This window comes from Lynx canadensis, chromosome B2 (assembly GCF_007474595.2).
Source record: "Lynx canadensis isolate LIC74 chromosome B2, mLynCan4.pri.v2, whole genome shotgun sequence".
In the NCBI taxonomy this organism is placed as follows: domain Eukaryota; kingdom Metazoa; phylum Chordata; class Mammalia; order Carnivora; family Felidae; genus Lynx; species Lynx canadensis.
This window is the reverse complement of record NC_044307.1, coordinates 103317733-103342320: the sequence shown is the minus strand read 5'-3', so window position 1 is coordinate 103342320 and position 24588 is coordinate 103317733. Positions and strand designations below refer to the sequence as shown.

The 24588-nt window shown below is 34.8% G+C and overlaps 1 protein-coding gene across 2 annotated transcripts in view; it reads left to right on the top strand.

Moving 5' to 3' along the window:
• The window catches only part of HDAC2 (histone deacetylase 2), a 29972-nt gene extending 8847 nt beyond the window's left edge, over window positions 1-21125 (top strand). For both annotated transcript variants that reach the window (XM_030316193.2, XM_030316194.1), the window contains exons 2-14: window positions 1053-1165; window positions 2316-2433; window positions 4034-4108; window positions 5140-5278; window positions 7732-7873; window positions 10825-10917; window positions 11115-11223; window positions 14346-14486; window positions 14742-14850; window positions 15463-15593; window positions 16055-16210; window positions 19760-19817; window positions 20751-21125. In XM_030316193.2, coding sequence (XP_030172053.1) covers window positions 1053-1165; window positions 2316-2433; window positions 4034-4108; window positions 5140-5278; window positions 7732-7873; window positions 10825-10917; window positions 11115-11223; window positions 14346-14486; window positions 14742-14850; window positions 15463-15593; window positions 16055-16210; window positions 19760-19817; window positions 20751-20781 — 1415 coding nt within the window. In that variant the 3' untranslated portion in view covers window positions 20782-21125. The remainder of the gene's footprint in view (window positions 1-1052; window positions 1166-2315; window positions 2434-4033; window positions 4109-5139; window positions 5279-7731; window positions 7874-10824; window positions 10918-11114; window positions 11224-14345; window positions 14487-14741; window positions 14851-15462; window positions 15594-16054; window positions 16211-19759; window positions 19818-20750) is intronic.
• The last annotated feature ends 3463 nt before the right edge of the window (window positions 21126-24588 follow it).

Here is a 24588-nt window from a genome sequence, read left to right as displayed (position 1 = left end):
AATATTTTTATTATAAAACCACTAGGTCTTTACCTAAAAGTATTGATTTTATTGAAATTTGATAGATGAAAATCTGGTTTTGGTGTTACCTGCTCATTTTAAAATAGACCTTATGTATAAGTTTTAAAACGTTGGTATATAAGATGTCATGGAAAGGTAGGCTGGCAGTTACAACTTTTAATCATTAAGAATGAGACAAGGGGCGCCTGGGTGGCACAGTCAGTTAAGCGTCCGACTTCAGCCAGGTCACGATCTCGCGGTCCGTGAGTTCGAGCCCCGCGTCAGGCTCTGGGCTGATGGCTCAGAGCCTGGAGCCTGTTTCCGATTCTGTGTCTCCCTCTCTCTCTGCCCCTCCCCCATTCATGCTCTGTCTCTCTCTGTCCCAAAAATAAATAAACGTTGAAAAAAAAATTAAAAAAAAAAAAAAAAAAGAATGAGACAAAATATCCTTTCTACCTTAAAAAATGTCATGAGTATGTGTGTCTCATCAGAGCAAAATTTTATTTACGATCTAAATTTCATTTACCAAAAATTTCTCTCAAACTGTGATAAGGATGTATGTGGAATGTTTTAACCCACATAATTCTAACTCTAAAGGATTTCTGGAATGCCACTAAATATTCAGGAAGTAATTGCTGTAAAATCTTTAAATAAGAACAGTGAAACTCAGCGAATTTACCTTAGGCATCTGAACTTGCCAGTGAATATGAAAAGTAGTTATCAATTTAAGTAACAAAAACCACTTTTGTAAGTCATTATTTTATTTGGACTAATCCTAAATAAGAAATTTTGGTAAGCTGAAAATCAGAAATCTTCCTTGCCTTAATCTATAAATAAGCATAACATATACTAATGGAGTTATCACATGTAAACATGTACCTAGTATCTTGGTTTTCTAATATAATTTGAAAGTTGAAAAATCCAAAATCATTATTTAAGGTTTTAAATCTTATTTGGGTGATAAATGCCTGCTACTGATAAACCTACATAAATTTAGATTGTGAAGATTCTCTTGTTCGTATTATTCAGTTGATGTTGTTTTTCTATTTTAGGTGATATTGGGAATTATTATTATGGACAGGGTCATCCCATGAAACCTCATAGAATCCGCATGACCCACAACTTGCTGCTAAATTATGGCTTATATAGAAAAATGGAAATATATGTGAGTATACCTTTTGGTAAATATTCAGCAGTGATTTTATTTTTTTAATCTACTGCCCTGAAACTTTATTACTCCCTTTGGAGGGCATTTAGCAGATGAAAAAGTCTGGAAGAAAACAGAAACTCCTTTTTGTTTTATTCTTCAGAGAAAACTGGGAGTGTGGGAACTGTAGCCTCTCTTTTCCCTGCTCCTCCACTACTTTTAAAAAGTTTCCCATATCCCACCTTTTCACATTCTGGAGAACAACTCAGTTTAGCATACTAAATATTTTTGTTACCGTAGTGGTTGACCTGGCTGTGCTGCTGAAGAGTTGACCTGGGACTATTACAAAAGAATTATGTAGAAAATTCTAGAAAATTGGCATATGGAACAGTGTGTTAGTGGATGTGCAGAATATAAATAACATTTAAGATACAACTGCTTTAAATGTTTTTGCACTGATGGGAGTATATATAAACAAATGCAAGACACAATTCTTGCCTATCTGGGGAGAAAAGAAAGACTTGAAGCAGTTAACAATGTTGGGGGTGTGTGTATGTATGTGTGTGTGTGTGTGTATAATATATATATATGTATATATGTATATATATGTACGTATATACACATGAGTTATTTTCTTTGAAATATAAACAGAGGAGAGGATTGGATAAGACTATCTGGAAGCCTTCTGGGCTTCTGGGAGAAGTGTGTCATAAATAAAATTGAGCTCTTGGGCACAAGGATAATTAAGATAGGCAAAGGAAAGGAAGAGAGATCCTGAACAAAGACTTAAAATTGAGATTGAGTCTCATTCTCACTGTATGCAGAGCAGGTTTATGATAGAAGGTTTGTGACGGAAAATGAAAGAAAGTGTTTCTAAACATGGATTCGGTAAGTGTTGAGCCATTTCCACTAAAATAAAAGGAGTGATTAATTTATAGTTGGGGCCAGACCTGTCTAATGCTTTTAAAGGAGTAGAAATTCGCTTCAGAATTGATACGGTTTCCTAAAAACACACATGTATAAATTTGGATTAGCCTTGAAATTCATTTTGTTCTGGCCAGCCTAATTCTTTTAGAGGACGGTTAGGGGAAATTGTATATTTTGTGTTTGATAATTCTGATATAACCAGTTGTAATTCCACAATTCTGACATTTGGTTTTCTTCACAGAGGCCCCATAAAGCCACTGCTGAGGAAATGACAAAATACCACAGTGATGAGTACATCAAATTTCTACGTTCAATAAGACCAGATAATATGTCTGAGTATAGTAAGCAGATGCAGAGATGTACGTTTCTGTGCTAAAAATATATGCTAGTATTGATAAGTGTAAATGAGTATTTTTAGAAGCTTATAATTAGAGTTATCCAAATCTAGGTATTCTGCCTGATCTAAATATTATTTTAATTATTGGTTTGAAAAGTCAATGTAAAAATATTAAAGCTACTTTGTAAAAAACAAAAGCAAACTCTACTTGAAGCCTATTGATTTGCCAAACTGCCAAAGAGCTATTTGGTGTTCCTCTACTCTTTGTTTTGGTTAACTTTGGGAGAATGGGTATTAGTGGGAAGACTTTGTTCCCTTGCTGTTTAAAAAAAGTGATTATACTTTGATTGGTCTTAGCCTGGTATATGTATCTCATTTTCTATTTGTGTGCTTTAGTTAATTTGGATTGTAATACATAATCTGTTCCTTCCCATTGTTAGTGACACTTTTGATTTTCTTCTATAAAGCATTTTATAGATAAAAAGTATTTTATTAGTGATTGGTTGGCTTGAAAGTGTAATGCAAAGTGTCATCCTAGAATGATTGCAACAGAGTTTTTTAAACCTTGTTAACTGGAATTCATTCTTATCAGTGTTTTTATTAATCAATTTTAGTGATGATTTTTTTTTTAATGAACAATTTCAATAATGCTAAATTAAGTGTAGTTGTTAGACATCTCATACATTTATAGAACTTTGTATACATTTCTACTATCGATTATTCAGTAAAATGCTGTAATGTAAATAGAACATACTATTTATACATGTTTTTTTGATGGAGATTTAGGCTTAAGATTAAAAGTCATGAGTAGATGGGACAGATGAATTAACAGGATTGATTTATTAATACATAGTACTGAATTATATTATGATTATGATTATATCTGAGCAGTAAGAAACTAAAATTTATTCATTGTAGTGTTAGATTAAGGATATATATATACAAAGCTATGTAAAATAATTACCCTTACTTTTGAAGAAGTTGTAATTTGAGAGGTGGGGAGAGACTTGAGAATGGGTTATATACATATATGTCCCTTTTATCCTGTCTGTACTAAGGAACTAAATATATTGCAGTGTGTCACGTATCTGTAGGTGTTGTTTTCTCGTGCTTTATATACTCCTTCTTCTACACCCTGGCTGTTATGAACTTAGTTAATTCTTCTTTGAGATGGGGTAGGCAACCTGCTGCTTTATCTTTTTAGTACTCGCTAAAATATAGTTCAAAGTTATGGATAGTCTGTGCATGTAAGGAATTGTAGAGAGAGTAAATTATAAAGGAATTAAAGTTGCTTCAATTTTGTAGAATCTTGATTAATTTATTGAATATTTGAGGAGAAATGCCTAAATTTAAGTCTGTGTTTTAATTAAATCAAATACGTTTTATATTTTGATTGCTACTGATTTTTTGGTAATAGAGATGTTCTACAAATAATCCTGGTAAGATTTGATGGTGGTGTTTCACATATAATGCTTTAATTACCTTGGATAAATGATATATTTTTAAGTAACAAACTTTAGCTTTCTACCAAGATGTTTTATGATTGCATCAAATAAAGTTTTTATAAGAAAAGGTTTCATTAATTCACAGAAGGGCTTGTAACTGAAATCCATCTTTCACAGTTAATGTTGGAGAGGATTGTCCAGTGTTTGATGGACTCTTTGAGTTTTGTCAGCTCTCAACTGGTGGCTCAGTTGGTAAGTGTCCTGATTCAGATTTAAAAATTGGCTTAGGGGCACCTGGGTGGCTCAGTTGGTTAAGCGTCCAACTCTTGGTTTTGGCTCAGGTCAAGATCTCACGGTTTGTGGGTTCAAGCCTTGCGTCAGGCTCTGTGCTGGCATCACAGAGCCTGCTTAGGATCCTTTTTCCCCCTCACCTGCTTGTGCTCGCTCTCTCAAACTTAAAAAAAAAAATGACTTAAACTTAGTATGTATCTTTTGGGTTATTTGTTTAGAGCAAAAGTTTTAATGGTAGTGGATTTTAATAACAAAAAAGTAGTCTGTATGTTTATAGTAGAGTACAGTTGTCTTTAAAAACCCCTGTGTTTGGGGCACCTGGCTGACCCATTGGGTAGAGCATGTGACTCTTGATCTAGGAATCATGAATTCAAGCCCCACATTGGGTGTAGAGCTTACTTTGAAAAAAAAGTAAGTAAAGGTAGTTACTTCTTTCTTTAAAAATCAGTCAATGAATTCCCCATGTTTTATGGTCATAATGATTTGAAGTTTTCAGTTTCTTACTGCTATTATATTTTCACTTAGAGATTTCTCTCTTCTGCCTCTCTAGTTACCAATTTCCATATATACCCTTATTTAATCAGATCACAGCTATAGGATAATATTTATCCGAGGAGGGGCGCCTGGGTGGCTCAGTCGGTTAAGCGTCTGACTTTGGCCTAGGTCATGATCTCACAGTTCGTGAGTTTGAGCCCCACGTCGGGCTCTGTGCTGACACCTTGGAGCCTGGAGCCTGCTTCGGATTCTGTGTCTTCTTCTCTCTTTCTGCCCCTCCCCAGCTCATGCTTGCACTTTGTCTCTGTCAAAAATAAATAAACTTAAAATATATATATATTTAAGAAAAAATTGCTGTTTGTGCCCTAGACAGTGGTCCTTATATTTTTGTAATTTTAAGTTCTTTTATACATGGCATACTCTATATAGGGCTTTTGTCTAGTTCTACTGTTTTTTATTTTAAACACGTTCAAAGTCTACCCTGTCTGGTTTTTTAGCTGGAGCTGTGAAGTTAAACCGACAACAAACTGATATGGCTGTTAACTGGGCTGGAGGATTACATCATGCTAAGAAATCAGAAGCATCAGGATTCTGTTATGTTAATGATATTGTACTTGCCATCCTTGAGTTACTAAAGTAAGTTAATTTGTGTTATTTTTCTTAAGAAAAAAGTTTAAAACAATATGAATCTATGGCTTTAAAAAACATATCAAGTAGGTTAAAAGTAGTTATGGTGAGTCTTCTATGGATTTTTTATAAACCATTGTAGAAATGCAGGACATTTTCCCATTCCTTGGATTAGTGAGAATGAGAAATGCCTATGTATATCTAAAAGTCCCATTAAATATCCTTTTAAAAAATACTAGAAGTCGGGGCGCCTGGGTGGCGCAGTCGGTTAAGCATCCGACAGCCAGGTCACGATCTTGCGGTCCGTGAGTTCAAGCCCTGCGTCGGGCTCTGGGCTGATGGCTGGGAGCCTGGAGCCTGTTTCCGATTCTGTGTCTCCCTCTCTCTCTGCCCCTCCCCCGTTCGTGCTCTCTCTCTGTCCCAAAAATAAATAAACGTTGGGAAAAAAAAAAAAAGTACTAGAAGTAGTGTAGCGATTTAGATTTGGGTTATAGTTTCAACTAATGAGAAATGACATGACCCTGAAGTTCATGTTCTAACATTTTGTAAGTTTTAATTCTTGAAGGCAAAAATATGAAACGTTGTGTTAAAGGAAATTTGTTTTTTGAATGAGTTTGTGTAGTTTTACGTGCAATGGGGCTTTGTTCTCTACTAATGGATAAAATTATCTCTAAATTACTAGAACAGTTTTAAAGTTACCCTTGATGGCAGTTTGAGAGCGGTATCTATAGAGGAGGTACTTAAGAATTTGGAAATTTATAAAGTTTTGTTTTTTTTTTAACCATTATCGGTTGTAACATGTCTTAGATTACACTTAAGATTGTAGTGAATTAGTTTTTTCTCAGTACTGAAAATGTTGTCTATAGTTGATACCATGCATACGGTTCATAGAAGCTAATTTTTCAGTCATGTAAAATTTGGAATTGACTCCTCATATAAACAACTAAAATGTTTCAGTGAGCTCATTGAGAGCCAGGGAAAACCATTTGAAATTATTTGCCTTGGTTTTTAATTTACTATTGATGTTGGTTCTTGTGTCTTCATCTCTTGAGTAATAGTTCTTGCCCACATGCTTATATTCTTTTTTTTTTTAATTTTTTTTTTTACATTTATTTATTTTTGAGACAGAGCATGAACAGGAAAGGGTCAGAGAGAGAGGGAGACACAGAATCTGAAACAGGCTCCAGGCTCTGAGCAGTCAGCACAGAGCCTGACGCGGGGCTCGAACTCACGGACTGCAAGATCATGACCTGAGCCGAAGTCGGACACTTAACCGACTGAGCCACCCAGGCGCCCCCCACATGCTTATATTCTTAAACAAGTTTAACTTAATTTGTCCGGACATATTTCTTTAACTGATATGATCAAACATTTAATTAGTTGACAGCTGATAAGCCACTTATGAACCACTTAGAAACTTGCTTTGCTCTTATTATTTTTGTGAAGAGATTCTGCTATGATGAGACATTCTACTTTTATTTCATAACTTTGCTGAATGGTGCTTTCCTGTGAGTTGAGACTGTTCCTAAGAGTGCTTAGTTTGATAATGTCAGAGTTTACATTTTCTTTTAACATAGCTGTGGTATCATCATGTAATAAATACAGTGCTGCCATTAAACTCAGTAACAGAATAATCCTCAGGTTACAGTGCCATAAAAGGATGACATTCAAAGTTCACCTTCCTTTTCTCTTGTTTTGACCTGGGTGCGTGCTAGTAATAAGATGTCACATTATGATGATACACATGGCTCTTAAAATGCATTCAAGTTATAACTGTATTGCTGCAATTTGCAGTGCTCCAATCAGCACTGTGAAGTGATGAGAGTACCGAATGTGGTTTCTGTCACAACTGCTCTACTCTGCAGTTGAAGCACAAAAGAAGCCGTAGACAATATGTAAACAAATAAACGTGGCCATGTTTCAGTAACACTTTATTTATGGACATTGAAATTTGAATTTCACTTAATTGTCACATATCCTGAACTATTCCTGTTTTAATTTTATTTTTCAGCCATTTAAAAATGTAAAAATTATTCTTACATTAAAGCTTTAAAAAAGATCCCATTGGCCAAATTTGGACTATGAACCATAGATTGCTAACCACTGTTGTATAACCCTGAAAATGTACTAGAGAGATGTTTTAAAGTAACAGTTCTAAGTATGGTATAATCTTCAGTTGTTAATATATAGGAACATGTGCTATGTTTTTAAAACCTGTAGAATAGGACAGATTTCACAGAGAGTAAATACATTTTCTTACCTAGATTGGGGCTAAAGAAGATTTAAGGATCTAAGGCTCAAACTTGTAATTTCAGGTGTATGAATGGTCTCTTAAGCTGGAAGTAAAGTAAGAAAAGGGATTAAACATTCTGGAATGCAAGAGCTCAAAAATAGGTTTTCTGAATCCATGGTGGTTCTTCCCCATCTTAAAACCCTTTGAAAACTTACGGCTTTGTTTTCAGGTATCATCAAAGAGTCTTATATATTGATATTGATATCCATCATGGTGATGGTGTCGAAGAAGCTTTTTATACCACAGATCGTGTAATGACTGTATCATTCCATAAGTATGGGGAATACTTTCCCGGAACAGGAGATTTGCGGGTAAGACTGAATTCGGTCTGAATAAATAATTACGAGATAAATATTAGGAAAACTGAGGAAGCTAATAATTATATATCTAAACTAATATTGTTCTTGAGTCATTAATTTGAAATTTGTGTGCAGAATAGAGTCTTTTTTTATATGTTATCTAACATATGCTAGAATTCACTTTCGTTGACTATACAAAAATTCTGAGAGGACTTCCTTTGGCTCGGTCACTTTCTTTGATTGAATAATTGTTTTTGAACATCACTGAAGCACTAAGCAGTCTTCTTGATTGCTGTTCATTTGAATCTTCAAAACCTACTTGATAGTAGTCAACATTGTCTTTGATTGTAAAGACTGGTGGAAGAAAATAAGAAAACAAAATCTTTTTTAGATTCTTGTACTGTTCTTTTTATAGTTAGTCTTGATTTAATAGGTCTAATTTTAATCTCTTTTTCTTTTGGGGAAAGAATACCATAGCTTATCCTGCCTGCCTGTGAAATTAAATGCAACTATTTCTTTTATATTTCTGTTATCTTCTTCCATTTGGTGGTCTTTAATGAATGTAAAAACCAGTGGTCAAATCTTGTTTCTATAAAGTTCCTGAAGTTTTTTTTTTTTTTCTTTTTCTACACTAGTTTTTCTTGAACCAAAACTATATGCATGTTGAAATTTATTAAAAAATTTAAATAGCTGTTTTTAATTCAGCCTGGATTATATAGGAAATTTCTCTTAGCATGGCATTCAACATTAGTTCTAAATTATTTTATTAAGATTATTTTTCATATCTGTGGTAGGGAGTTTATTTTAGCAACCATGTTTTTCAAATATGTGAGTTTTCTTTATTTGACCACAAGGTGGTGCTCTTTCAGTAAGAGTTGTGATGGTGAAATCTTTCTTATAAATAGGTAGAGCGTCAGTGGTTTATTTCTGTTTAAATTATGTGGCTTTTAAAATTGAAAATTTACATTTTCACTTTCTTGCCTGTTAGCTCATTCAGTGTCTTTCCTCACTTGGTCTTAACTTACATACTAGTGATTCTCAGAGTATGACCCTTAAACTGGCAGTATCAGTGTCTCCTGGGAACATATTGTCAGGCCTCAGAAACTCAGATTCTGTGCATTAAAGTTTGAGAGGCACTGCTCTAAATCACTAGAATTCCTTTGCCTACAACCATTGCACTAGAAATTCAGCAAAAGCCTTGCTAATTTTAAGTTTAAAAAAATTAGTCTCTTTTCAGTATGGTCCTAATTAATCTCAGAAATGGCAAAAGTCAGCCTGTGTTTTAATTTCTGACAGTATTCTTATGATTGTTTGAAGTTGGTGGAAAATATTGGAGAATGAATGTTTTTAAAAGATTTCAGGATGACTTTGAATATCTTCTACTCACTTAAGATTTTGCACACACTATATGAAATAGCCTCATAATATTTATTCCCTTTGGTTATTATAAAAGGTATCCCCAAAATTTTGCAAGGAACTCAAGATCAATCATACATGTAGTTATATTTGGAGTTTCATAAAACTTGTGTGTATCTTTAGATGTTAATTTGATAAACATTCCTTTTCCTTCGTGACAATTTATTCTAAATTAGAAAAGAAGGATACTTTGAGCGTTGATCATTGTTCAAAATTGTATGCATTTATTAGATCGGGAGCATAAGTAGAAGAAAAAGGGGTATGATACAGTAGTAGTTGAGGAATTAGAAATGGAAGGGATATAGCCTGGTGCTACAAGGGGAGCAGCTCTGAGTTGCCAGCCTTTGGCTGGAGTGAGAAGTGCTGACCAACTTTCTGTATTCTGAAATCTCAGTGTCAAGATATATTCCAGGAATTTGGTTTTTAATGAAGGAGTTTAAGAATTCACAGTGCTTTTAGTTTATCCACATCTGTATGGTTTGCATTTAGTTACATATAAACATTTAGATTTCTTAAGAAAAATTTGGTTGGGAGGAGATGTGTAATCCCACTTGTCTTCGTTGGACGTTGGCTCATAATAACTAATATTGAAGGATAAACTATGCTTTTTTAAAATGAATCAAGCTCAGATTATTATATGAGAGATCAGGGGAGAATTTACACACAAGTGTTAGTAATCCTAAGGATTCAAGTATATTGAATCATAATTTAAAACACCTGAGTATCAGTCACCCCTAATCCTTTGGTGTGGCAGGTAAAGAACCGTTTTGTAGCAATTTTTATACTGTACCGTTTCTTCAAGGAACATCTATGTGTGCACATGCAGAGGTACATTTACACTCACGCATCTATGCGTGAAATAAGTATTTCAAATACTTATTTATACAAATAAGTGTATGTTGTGTGTGTGTGTGTGTGTGTGTATCCTAAGTGTGTCTACATTGCTGAACCCAGCTCTCTGTTTCTTTTGCTTCATTTGGAAGGTATTAATGCCTAGAGTGGTATTTATTCAACAAGTAGAAACATTTACTTTAAGCACAATTAAAGAGCAGATTTTGGTGCTTTAGTCTGCAGTTGTCAAGACATCAGGACTGTCAGGGCTTATCTTTCATCATAAATAAACTTACACCAGATTATGAGCCACAAGGAGGATTCTGCATTATAGAGACAATTGTTCTACAGGGTTTTTCTGCTCAGAATATTTATTTTCTGTAGCTTTATTTATAATGTTGTCTTACGTATTCTGTTGATGATTAATTTCTTGGTCTCATGTAATATTGCCTTTAATTGTTTATGTTCAATTTCTGTTCTCCCAAGATAACCATTTCAGATTAATTGGAACTCATTCTTTTCAGCCTAACAATGCAATCCATTAATATTGGAATATGTACTTCTTCTGTATTATTTCCTTTCTTAACCTAAAAGCTGAATTCAGAATTGGATATTGTTACCTGTTTTTACAACCTTGCAGAAAACTATTTTAATAAACATGTCAAATATTTTCACTATGAAATACTCCCTAAGAGCTGTTTAATTATGTATTTTAGGATATTGGTGCTGGAAAAGGCAAATACTATGCTGTCAATTTTCCAATGAGAGATGGTATAGATGATGAGTCCTATGGGCAGATTTTTAAGCCTGTAAGTATTATTATTTCAAAATCAAAATGGAGAGGCACCTTGCTGGCACAGTTAGGGCCTGTAACTCTTGATCTTGGAGTTATGAGTTCGAGCCCCATGATGGGTATACTTAATAAAATCTTTAAAAAAAACATAAAATCAAAATGGAATTTTAAAAGTATTTTTAGAGATAATAACTTTGGTTATCTTGTACATAGATTATCTCAAAAGTGATGGAAATGTATCAACCTAGTGCTGTGGTGCTACAGTGCGGTGCTGACTCACTATCTGGTGATAGGCTTGGTTGCTTCAATTTGACAGTCAAAGGTAAGCAATTTAATGGATGATAGTCCCAGGAGAATTTTTTTTTCTTCCAAGAACTTCCCATACTAGTTTTCATTACAATTTTTTCACAGAGCTACATGCTCTGTAATTTTCATGGGTTTTGTTGAATGTATGTATGCATTAATTATAATTAATCTTGTTTCAGTAAATTAGGTTTTCTTTTGTTGATACATTCAGCGGCAGTCTCAACCAAAGCAGCCATTTTCAGTGTTTTTGGTTCCTCTCTTTGGTGTTTATCTTTTATTTTTTCTTTTAAGTTTATGTGTATTTTGAGAGAGAAAGAGGGCACACGTGTGTGTGTGTGCGCACAGGGGGGATGCAGGGAGTGAGGGAGAGGGAGGACCCCAAGCAGGCTCCGTGCCCCCAACACAGAGCCCGAGGGGGCACCATCCCATGAACAAGATCGTGCCCTGAGCCGAAGTCCAGAGTCAAGATGCTCAACCGACTGAGCCACCCAGGCACCCCTGGTTTTTATCTTTCTAGAAATATAACATGCAAATTTTGTTACTTTCTATTTTAGCTTTGCGTATTCACTTCCTATCATGGAAGAAGAGGGATTTAGCTCTTTTTCACCACTTTGTCCCCAACACATGCACACACCCTTCCAGTGTCTTCATTTTTACAATTTAAATCTGGGTATGTATACTAGAATTTTGGTTGTGGCCTTCAGTGTTTACAGTGTCATTAACGTTAAAGCACTTTTCAGTTACCAGATTTTTCTTTTTTGCATAACTTGTTTTTCTTGCCCAGTTTTTCAATTACTTAGCTTTCTCTTTACTCATTATTAAACTGCCAGTGTCTAAATAGCTTCAAATGTTCAGATGCATCAAATATTCCGTCATTTTTACCTTCTTGAAGAATAGCCTTCTGATCTGTTACTGTTTGGTTGAGTATCCCCTATAGATATGGTAGAACAAAGAGCTCTTTGCTTCTCTTGTGTGCCTCCCCTCCCCTATTGCTCTTTCCTCGGTCTTCTTCCTCACTTTTGTCTCATTTTGGTGGCGCACATTCTCAAGTAGCTTTCTGAGAAATGAGAAAAGATGTGGGAGATTAGTACTACACCAGAAATTTAAATTTGATCAAGTGTTGAAATTAACTTGTGATAGAAGTCCAGACCAAAGTAAAAGATCACCATCATGGAATTAACTCTAGAGTTTAAGAACAAATCTGAAACTTTATTTAATAAGGTCTTAAAATTTGTTATATGGGGATCAATAATGATGACTATTGTACATGATTTTGTAGTTGTTTTCCTTTTGAACTTTTAGGTAACAAATGGATGCTTTGAATTCCTTCGTAAGATGTGAAGAATTCTCAATAGAACTTTTCCAGAATTACTGTTGGCTTAAATGGAATTAAATAACTAAATCCAGATATTAAAGGCTATTTTACTTAATGTTACGATTGCTTCTATACCAGTTAGCATTAGAATTATGGTATAATCTATTTTGCTTTTATTAGGTTGAACTGTACAAACTTGATTGCCCCTTTTCTTGGTAGGTCAGCAGTGGCCAAATAATAGTTTCATATGTTGGACTTAATGTGTTGATAACCATATGTTGGCCTCAAAATGGACATGCTCTTTTAAAAATGATCTACCTAATATTAGTACAAAATGGGTATTAACAGACCATTTTCCTGTCTTAGCTGTTTGAAAATGCTTTAATGCCTTCATACTGAAAAGTAATAGCATTCATAATCATAAACTATAGTGTTTTACTCTTACATTAATGTACACTTCAGCCAACTGTTACAATTTCCCTGGTATAAAGCATAAGGATATTTGCAATCCCAAATCTTAAACTTGATTCTAAGCTTTCTGCACTGCCAACTTCAATTTGTATTTCTTAAGTCTATTAGTCCCCTCTTGTCCATCTCCTTTCTGCCCTCCTTTATGTTGTTACTATTGTGATCTCTGCCATTCATTTTTATCTGTTACAAGAAACAGTCATTTTTCTAGTGATAATAGAAATTGGGTTATGAATCATATGGTGCAACTATTGAAGAATACTTAATTAGAAATGCTCACAATATACAGTTACATGAAAAAACTAATTAAACCTTATTAACTCAGAATTGTAGGGAAACGTTTAAGGGGCACCTGGTGGTTCAGTTGGTTAAGCATCCATCTGACTCTTGGTTTCAGCTCAGGTCATGATCTCATGGTTCATGGGATCAAGCCCGATGTCAGGCTCTGTACTAACAGTGTGGAGCCTACTCAAGACTTTTCTCCCTCTCTCTCTGCCCCTCACCCACTTACACATGTACTCTCTTTCTCCCTCCCCCCAATAAAGTAAACTTTAAAAAAAGAAATATTTCAAATACTATCTTTGAATGATGGTGTTTTAGATAGCTTTTCCTTTGCACTGTTTTGATTTTTCCTGATAATCTCCAGTAAGCATGGTTTTCTTTTACAATTGAAGGGTTTTTTTTCTTTAAAGATTGATTTGTATACCTAAGTAATATATCAAGAAATTACTGGTAATTAACTTATAATTGATTATTGAACTGGTACATGTATCCAAAGAAATACTTTGTTTTTATATTGGGTTTACTTTTTCCTCAAATTTCTACACATAGAAGTTTGAAGTATTTCTTATACTAATAGATACTAATTTTATAATCTTAGATAAGTTAAAAAAAATTATCCATAGTATTGCTACCTGAAGATAACCCACAGTTAAACTTTGTTATATAGCTTTCCATAATTTGTATGAGTCTAGAGGGAAAATTTAGATTGTGTATGTTTCATTGTAACCTTTCCCCCCACCCCGCATAACCTCACAAGAACATAGAATCTTCATATCACAGAACTTTTTCATATGTTAATAAAAAATACTCATATTTTAATCTTAGTTGTATATCTGACTTTTCTATCAGGGATACTTGCTAAAGTAGCCAGTGTTTTAAAAATCTTTGTGTGAAAGGTATATGATTGAAAAGTAAATTTTAGACTAGAGATTTCTTGAAATTTTTACATATTTTTTAAATACTTAGAAAAGCCATTTTGGTTGAGTAAAACTTTGCATTTATTATCTTTTTAAAACTTTTCAAACTGCTAAAATATTTAGATTTGTATGTTACTCAGATCTTCTTTGTCTTAGGTCATGCTAAATGTGTAGAAGTTGTAAAAACTTTCAATTTACCATTACTGATGCTTGGGGGAGGTGGATACACAATTCGTAATGTTGCTCGATGTTGGACATACGAGACTGCAGTTGCCCTTGATTGTGAGATTCCCAATGGTAGGTATTCTTATTATGATATCTTTATTGGTTGGAACTGTTTATATATACAAATGGATGGATGGATGGATGGATGGATGATTAGAGTAGATTCCAAAACCATGTAAATAGAATAGTCACTTAATACATTCCCTTTGTGTTCACTTTTATATATTTTCTTGGGGAACATTTCACAACTTGAATCTGGATTTTGTGCATGGATTTGTGTGAAAACTGAACTTTTAATATGTCACTTTATTTCATTGTTTTTAATAGAATTGCCATATAATGATTACTTTGAGTATTTTGGCCCGGACTTCAAACTGCATATTAGTCCTTCAAACATGACAAACCAGAATACTCCCGAATATATGGAAAAGATAAAGTAAGAAATCATTGAATTGGTTTGATAAACATTTCATCTTTAGCTTTATATCAGATACTTCCTTTGTCTTATTCAAAAGCATTGAAACCTTAAGATTACTGATATTTTTCTCCTGAGATAATGAAAATGTATGGACCTCATAGCTCAAAAATATTTCCATTTTCTATTAAATATTTTTAAATCGCAAAGGTTCTCTAAATTGTATACTTCCTTGCCTTACATGAAAGTGAAATTTTCATTTTTGAAAACATTTTGATAAAGCTTTATTTCTAAGAACAAAGTGTTTAGAGGGTTATTGTAGTACACAGGCCTGAGTTTGTGTCCTCTTTCTTTGCCACACATTAGTTTTGTGACATGTGGCAGGTTCATTTGCCTTGAAGGTTTGTATTTTCTCACCAGTGAAATGGGGGATGCAATAGTACCTACATTATAAATTTTGAGGATTGAATGGGTTAATGACAGTCTGAAGTATCAGTGCTTTTATGTGTTACTAATTTAACTCACAGGTTAAGTCAGATAAAGATGAAATTTTTGCGTAATGTTTCCTGTTACATTTAAGAGGAACTTGAAAGAAAATGAATTTTGTCTAATACATCTGTACGTGTAATTTAGACAGCGCTTATTTGAAAATTTACGCATGTTACCTCATGCACCTGGCGTGCAGATGCAAGCTATTCCAGAAGATGCTGTTCATGAAGACAGCGGAGATGAAGATGGAGAAGATCCAGACAAGAGAATTTCTAGTAAGATAATACCTTGATGTGAATTCTGTTAAATTTTTCTGATTTGTTAAAAACATCACTACAAACTAAGGTTAATGGCCTGAGAACTTCACTTTGGGTCATGTTTCCTGAGCACACCATTATTACTGGCCTTTTTTTCCATTGCTAATCTTCCATAGTTTTACTTTCATATGCCTTAAAGCCTGATTTGAGTGTCAACGTTTTCAGTTCATGTGACTGTACATATGTGGTCAAATTTAATTATGTATATTTGGGAATTAATTAGTAATACCAATTATCCAAAGTAGAATGGGTTGAATAACATTAAGCACCTTCTGTTTGACTTTCCAGCTTCTCATTCTATTTATTATTGATTGCTAGAGCAATAGCATAATAGTATGCTGTTGTGGTGTAGACATTCTAACATACTTGGTATTAATGATATTTTTAATGTTGTCTATCTAAAATCTTTGTATAATTAGTTCGAGCATCTGACAAACGGATAGCTTGTGATGAAGAATTCTCAGACTCTGAGGATGAAGGAGAAGGAGGTCGTAGAAATGTGGCTGATCATAAGAAAGGAGCCAAGAAAGCTAGAATTGAAGAAGACAAGAAGGAAACAGAGGACAAAAAAGCAGGTCAGGTTTATTTTTTGGTAAAGGTGTTTTAACTCTAAATTTTAAAAATGAGCTTCACTGCAGTTTTTATGAGAGCCTGAAGGCCATTACACAAGTAAGTATTAGAAAGGTGTGTGTGCTAGGTAGATGACTTTTTTTTCCCAATGTAAATGGTGCTTAGCTCTTAAATCTTTTATTTAGGGCTCTGCTGATGTTACTAATCACATTTGCTCTATAATGTAGAAAACCTTATTACCTACTGTCTCTTGCTGACATAGGCATAAAATAGCAAACATTACACTATGATGATACAGACTGGGTGAGAAGACCAAGTGGTTATAGGTCCCTTTGGAGTCTGTGGGCAGAACTGAAATTCTAAGATAATCTTTAATTACCTAAAGTTTATTTGATGGGAATTAAACACAAAAGAAGAGTCATATTATCTTCAGACCAGTTTTTCACCATTGTGAAAAAGCTAGGAGAATAGACTTTGCTCAGAAGTTGTTGAATGAAAACATAAAAACTCTGAGGAAAGAGAAGGGATTTGGAAGCTGGATTGGAGAGGAGGTATAATACTTCAATGCTTTAACTTTAAAAATGCTGTTAGTAGCTTGTCTTTTGAGAAAATGATGCTCTAAATGGTGAATTTACTACCAGAATTGGTTATCTTTTATCTGAGTTCCCAGAACACTTACACATACGTTGGTCATTTTGTTTAACACATTGTATTATAGTGCCTCGTTATAGGATTTTATGTATCTCCTTGCTAGATTGGGCTGCCCAAGGCTAGGGAACACCAGATCTTAAATATCTGTACTCTCAACACTTGGTGCATTTCTTGATTGGATACCTGTTGCCTGTATACAAGTAATGGTGATGAGCATGAGTTTAGCTGGCTGTTAATTTTAACCCTGTAGCATGCGGAAAACTGATAGAGATACTGGGCCAACATCCTTTTCCTTTTATCTATTATATCGAAGTTACATGAATAAGCTGGCTATCGTGTTCTTTTTTCTTTTTTACTAGAGAGGTTAGGATTCCACAGCATATCTGACACTTTTAGTTCTGTTCTTTTACTCATGATTCACTCCTCTGTAGGCTACCATTCTCTACCATTTTATAATTTTAACTTTGCAATGTATCACAATGATGGCTCCAGTCTGCTCTTATGTACTGATTGGCATCCAGAAATTCCATCTATTTTTGAGGTAAGGAGGACTTTGCTTTAGCTGTAGGATTGTTCTAGTATTTTTCATTTCTCTCACTGTCTGTATATATTCTTGTCATTTTTGAAGTTTCTTCTCATTTTAAAATCTTTATCTTTTTTGTGCTTTTTGTTTGTTTTCCAAACGGGAAAACACATTTACTAGGGTGCTGCTTGTCTTTAATTGCCTTTTTAGCTAAAAAGAGAGTACCTTTTGCTCTGGCTTAGTAGCCTGGTAGTGGATTAATCTCTTAGTATTTAGCTCCTCAAAACTTTTGTTGCTGATAATGATAACTTTAAAAAAAAATTCTTTCGTGGTGGGGCTCTTCTTGTAAGACCTTCCAATTGTTAAAATCCCTTGTCCTGCACATAAAGAAATATTACCATAGAAAACATTTTTAAAAATCTATAATCAAAACCTCTAAAGTGGGGGCCATTTCTTTTTCCTCCTCCCTTTCCCAGTTCCATTTTAGCAATTTGAATTATTAAGTTTACGTATCTAAAATTAAGCCAGAAGTTGAAAGAAATGTCATCCTTATTGTCACACACATGTTTGTATTGTAAGGCAGACCAGTTTCCTGAAATGTGTATGTAGAATGCTTAGTGATGCTGTGTATAATCGCTGTATCTTTATTATTAGGTCATTACGTCACAACTTTGGCTCATATGCTTCTTTAAAGAAGAAATTCACATTTAGGCTAATTTGTTTTAGTAATCTTGAGTTTGTAGTGGTAATGTTACTATTTTATTGATTTTTATTAAAATGGTTGAGTTTCAGTACTTACACAGTGAGAGTTAAAGTGAATAAGCAGTAAGATTTAGCCTCTGTTGTGTCTTGGGTTTATCTTACCTGATTCTCTCTTCTCAGAATACTTCAGTCCCAGTGGTCTTTCATTTCTTCCTTCTAAACCTGCTAATTCCACCTTGCCTCAAAGTCCTTTTAAGGTTTCCCTCTGTTCAAGATACTTCATCCCTTTTCCCACCCAAAAGCTATTCATTCTTAAGACATTTCTCTCTCTCTCTCTTTTTTATCTATACAAGGTTATTTATTATGAAATTATTAATAAAGCAAAATACTTGGAAAAAGGCAAATATTGACTAACATAGGACCCGTTAAATGGATTATGGTACATAAGAATGAGGAAGATCTGGGGCGCCTGGGTGGCTCAGTCGGTTAAGCGTCCAACTCTTGATTTTGGCTCAGGTCATGATCCCATGGTTCGAACCCCACATTAGGCTCTGTGCTGACAGCATGGAGCCTGCATGGGATTCTCCCTCTCTCTTTCTCTCTGCCCCTCCCCTGCTCATGTGCTCTTTCTCTCTCTCCCTCAAAATAAATAAGTAAATTTAATGGAAAAAAAAGAAAAAAGAATGAGGAAGATCTGTATGTACTGCTATATAATGGGATGGTTCTCTATTCTTTTTTTAAAGATTTTCTTTACTTTCATTTTATTTTATTGTATGAATATAATTTATTATCAAATTGGCTTACATACAACACCCAGAGCTCATCCCAACAAGTGCCCTCAATGCCCATCACCCATTTTCCCTTCTCCCCCACCCCCCATCCACCCTCAGTTTGTTCTCTGTATTTAAGAGTCTCCTGTGGTTTGCTTCCCTCCCTCTCTGTTTGTAACTATTTTTCCCACTTCCCTTCCCCCAGGGTCTTCTGTTAAGTTTCTCAAGATCCACATATGAGTGAAAACATATGATATCTGTCCTCTGACTTATTTCACTCAGCGTAATGCCTTTTAGTTCCATCCACGTTGTTGCAAATGACAGGATTTCATTCTTTCTCATTGCCAAGTGCCACATCTTCTTTAATTCTGAGGGCATCTCTCAAAGGTCACTTCTTTGTGGTAGTTTTTCCCAACCTCCCTCAGTGCTGCTGTGCTCATGTCTGTAGGCCGAACTTCTCCACAGTGCATATCTCAGCTGTAATACTGTGGTGCAAGGAAAACAACTTCAGAGGGCAGGGTCTATGTGACATTAACTCCTTGAACCTCTCTCATTTAGCACAGCATCTAACAAAGCTTGTATAGTTATTGAATTCATGAATAGTAAAATTGTATAGGACAGCTTTTTTTTTTTTTTTTTTTTAAATATTTGTTTATTTTGGGGGAGAGCCCAAGTGAGGGGAAGAGAGAGAGGAGACAGAGGATCCGAAGTTGGCTCTGCACGGACAGTCTTCACTGCAGCAAGCCCGATGTGGGATCTTAAACTGTGAGACATGACCTGAGCCAAAGCTGAACACTAAAACAGCTGAGCCACCCAGGTGCCCCTAAGACAGCGTTTTATATTTTAAGTAAGGTATACATTTTATATTTTAAAGTAAGTTTTAATCTTTTCCCAATTTTTGTTTTTAGATGTTAAGGAAGAAGATAAATCCAAGGACAGTAGTGGTGAAAAAACAGATACCAAAGGGTAAATTGTGTTTTTTATCTAATAATTTCTATATACTATAAAAATAATAAATACATTTACTTTAGGTGTGTTCTGTGTGTATTCTTTTGAGAAGTGCTGGACCGAACTTGACTGAGAGCATCAGTAAGTTGAATGAGGTGTTCTAAATTTTACTCTGTATTGGTGGTGCACAAGATAATATATGCCGTCTAACTATCAGTGTATGTGTTATCTGTTTCTTTTTTACTTATGTAGCTTGCCTTAAAAAATGGTGAAGACTAGTAATGTGTAACTGAACGTTAAATCAGTTTGTATTGTATGTAATGTATCTGAGACCTTTTGCTATTAACTTTATGTGATCTTTTCATGGTGCTCTTATTTCTGTATACATGATTACTTTGTGTGTGTGTGTGTGTGTGTGTGTGTGTGTGTGTGTGTGTGTGTGGTGTTGGCAGATGGGTAAATTTAAAATTTTTTTTAATGTTTATTTATTTTTGAGAGAGACCAAGAGACAGAGAGCAAGCTGGGGAGGGGCAGAGAGAGGAAGACACAGAATCTGAAGCAGGCTCCAGGCTCTGAGCTGTCAGCACAGAGCCCAACACGGGGCTTGAACTCCACGAACCGTGAGATCATGACCTGAGAAGTCGGACACTTAACCGACTGAGCCACCCAGGCATCCCGAGATGGGTAAATTAAACACTGGGCTGGTATAACATGATTCATAATTTAGTTATGTTTGGCAAAATCATAATTGAGGTGTTTATCATCAGAAAGCATACATTTGACCACATGTAATTTTGTGCTAGCCTTTATAGGATAACTTGAATAGATTGTAAAATCACTGGAAAGATTAAGGTAGTCAGTACTCTAAAAAGTGACTCAAGGCATTATCAGTGTGTGTTTCTTGGCCTGACCCTCCAGGACTTTAATATTTTATGTTGCCTCTTTTAACAGAGCCAAATCAGAACAGCTCAGCAACCCTTGAATTTGAGTGTCTCACCAATTTCAGAAACCATAAAAGAGTGAGAAAATATCGGGAAGAAAAATTTTTTCTTTTTGAAGACTTCTGGCTTCATTTTATACTACTTTGGCATGGACTGTATTTATTTTCAAAATGGCTTTTTTTGTTTTTGTTTTTCTTGGCAAGTTTTATTGTGAGTTTTCTAATTATGAAGCAAAATTTCTTTCTCCACCATGCTTTATGTGATAGTATTTAAAATTGATGTGAGTTATTATGTCAAAAAACTGATCTATTAAAGAAGTAATTGGCCTTTCTGAGCTGATTTTTCCATCTTTTGTAATTATCTTTATTAAAAAATTGTACTTGGATTGCCTTTTGTCTGTTTCTTACATTAAATCTTTTTTCAGAGGCAAATAACATGACTTTCTGTACAATTAGAATACACTAGAGGAACTGATAACAGCTTCAAGGACATCCATTTACTATTCAAGAAAGAGTATTTTACAGTAAATATTTATTAATGCACTAGGAGTTCTACCATCTTGGTTTTTATACTTTGGCCAGTCAGTGTCAGTGAAGATTGACATCTCATTATAATAATTTATCTCTGAATTAATAATATAAGCTATGCGACTAAGATCCAGGAATTATATTTGAGCTGAACCAAAGATTCCCAAAAATTGGAAAAAATGAAAATTCTGAATTGGAAGAAAACCATAATCAGAGAAGGAAACTGTCTTCCATACTAGCAATATGTGACTTTGTTGCCAACCCCCACTATGTACCAAGTAGACAAGGAATTGTATGGTTGTGTCTGACCAGAATTTTCCTGTATTCATATTAAGTCTGTCTAAAATAAAACCTATTTAGACAAAACCTGGTCTAAGCTGCATTTACGTAACATCCAGGTTCCACTCTTAAGTTTCCAAACCAAGGAAATAAACATTTAAAGAATCAGTTCATCTTTGAATTTATCGAGTATATTCATTTTAATGCTTCGGGTATGCAACTGAACATAATGGTGGAAGAATGCCCGCAGCACCGCTTACATTCTGGTGGTAGGAGGCAGACATGTGGGCAGTTTGTACTTGAGGATGTGCAAGAGAAAATACATTTTAGGAACCTGTCAAAACGAGTGAAATCACCTTGCCAGGCCTAACTTGATGGTTTTGAGATGAAAATCCTAAAATTCTAGAAGATAGATAAAACATGTTTGTTTCTGTGTAAGCCCCTGCTTTCAGATGTTCACAGGAATGAACACCTGGATTTAGGTAATGAGCAGCCATGCATCCATTCAGATTTATCATGTTTTTTCACTTTTGCCATATTTGCTTCAAGTGTTTTTTTTTTTTTTCCCTTTAAGTAGATTCTATACAGTTTGAAGACTATACACTTTGCCATGTAATTCCCCTTTTCCCACTCTTTAGAAGTAACCACTAGTCTGAAGTTCATGCATATTTTACCCATATTTTTACTCTTGCAAATCTGTCAGCATCTAAGCCTGTATGACATTAGATATTAAAGAACTCAGCCCTTCATTAAAGGAGTAAGGAAATGTGTTTGTGTTCTGTAACTTGGTTCATTTTATATTGTGATTTACCCCTGTTGCAAGTGTAGTTCATTTTATATATAATTGAAGCTTCAAGAGAGTTACGAAACAAATTCAGCCCAGGTCACTTGGTACAACATCCAAACGACAGAACTACTGAAAGAACAAAGACCCCATTTACAATTAAAAATTTCTAGAAATAAAAGTGCAGAGAAACCACGGTTCTGGTCTTAAGAGTGAGAAAGATCAATGTAACAGGATGTCAAGATCAATAATACACATTTGGAAATTAATACTGGATAAAAATACTTGGTGAGGGAAGAGAGAGTTAACTACTTTGGTGGGATAATGGATAGTCAGATGGAAGAAGTTTTACGCCTTCCACCAGAAAAATTTAAGTTGGAAAGGGGAAATGAAGCCCATAAGTACTAGAAACTTTAAGAAGAAAATAATTGGAGTAGAGATCTTTCTGACTCCAAACCGTAGAAGAAACGATACATTCGACTAAGGGGGAAAAAAAGTTGCAGGCTAATAAAAGTAAGTTGAGGAAAAGACATGGCAGTGGGAGAACCGCAACTTGTCACCGTTCAAAAGGCTAACATCTAAAGCTAGTAGAGAAAGACTAAAGTGCGTGAAGGATGTGAAGTTAACTGGGAAAGAAAGACACATAGTTGTTAAATATGAAAAGGTCCTGAACCACTTTTAAATGCATATTAAAAAGATATTTTTTGGCCTGATTTTTTTAAACCTATCATAAATTTGAAAAGTGTTGGCAAGAGTTTGAGGAAATTGTCATATTGTAGTAGGGTGTGTGAGTCACTATAACCCTGAGCTTAATTTAACAAAATGACAAATAATCTAATTCAAAATTCCACTTTTGGAAAATTTAACATACTTGATGTGCAGATGACTTTCAGAGATCATTATGCAACAGTGTTTGAAAAAAAGATAAAAATGACAATGTTCAGTAGAGGCAGAGTTGAATGATTGTTATGAAAGAATACTGTACGGCGATAGCAAATATGAGATATGGAAATACGGAATATGGAAAAACCTTCAAGGGCTACCATTAAGGGGAAAAAGGCAGATGTGGATCACATGACATACTACCTTATTTGTGTGTTAATAAAATATCTAGGAAAGGTGATAATGAAATGGAGCATTGGAGCATTGGCTGCTTCCATGGGGATTTGAAGGTTGGACCATTACACAAAAATTGTAATTAAAAAATGCAAGAAGATAATTTCCGGTTGAAGGGATAGGAATTTTGCACAGCGTTACAGCTTCCTTTTCCACGTCTCAAATTCTTGAGATGACTTTCAGGTTCTTGCAGTCCATTTGTTGTGACAGTAGTGACTTCGTTTTACTTTTTCCCAGGAGGAGGAACATGTGCCATGTGGCTAAAAGCCCCAATGCCTAAGATGAGATATAAACCATCTGGAAGAATCATGTGGTCCTGATCGGGGTAAAGTAGCTATCAACTATCATTAGTTTTGTTTTTTTTTTTTTTAATGACACTTTACAACTAAGACCTCAACTCAGGGAAAAACAAAACGAAACAACGGTCCTTTAATGAAGATGTTGCTTTGTTCTTTTTTTTAAAAAAAAATTTTTTTTAATGTTTATTTTTTTTAACGTTTATTTATTTTTGAGACAGAGACAGAGCATGAACAGGGGAGGGGAAGAGAGAGAGGGAGACACAGAATCTGAAACAGGCTCCAGGCTCGGAGCTGTCAGCACAGAGCCTGATGCGGGGCTCGAACCCACAAACCGTGAGATCATGACCTGAGCCGAAGTCGGACGCTTCACCGACTGAGCCACCCAGGCACCCCAGATGTTGCTTTGTTCTTAGTTTTTCACATTTCTTCGTGACATGGGCGAATGCTTGTTCCAAGTCAGCATTGGTAATACAACGTAATGATATATAACTAATTTGCCCTTCTACCAAAGCTACTAGCATCCTGTCGATAGGAGAGTTTTCAGAGTTCTTACATTGAAGTCATGTACTTGCATCTGCTTCCATTGCCTTCAGTAAAAATATTGCTGAAGCTTCTCTGTTCTCTGAGATTCATAACATTTTGCATTTCTATTGTGATATAAATGACATGGGTTTTCAAGGTTTAAATGAAAACTTCGATTTGTGTGCTCTCACAAGTATGCGTTTCAATAGTGTAAGATCCCTTTTTCTTCACCATAATCCTGTGTAAGTTACTAACTTCTCTGTGCTTCCATTCATTTTTAGTTTAAAATGAGGAAGGTGATAATCATCCCTACCTCACAGG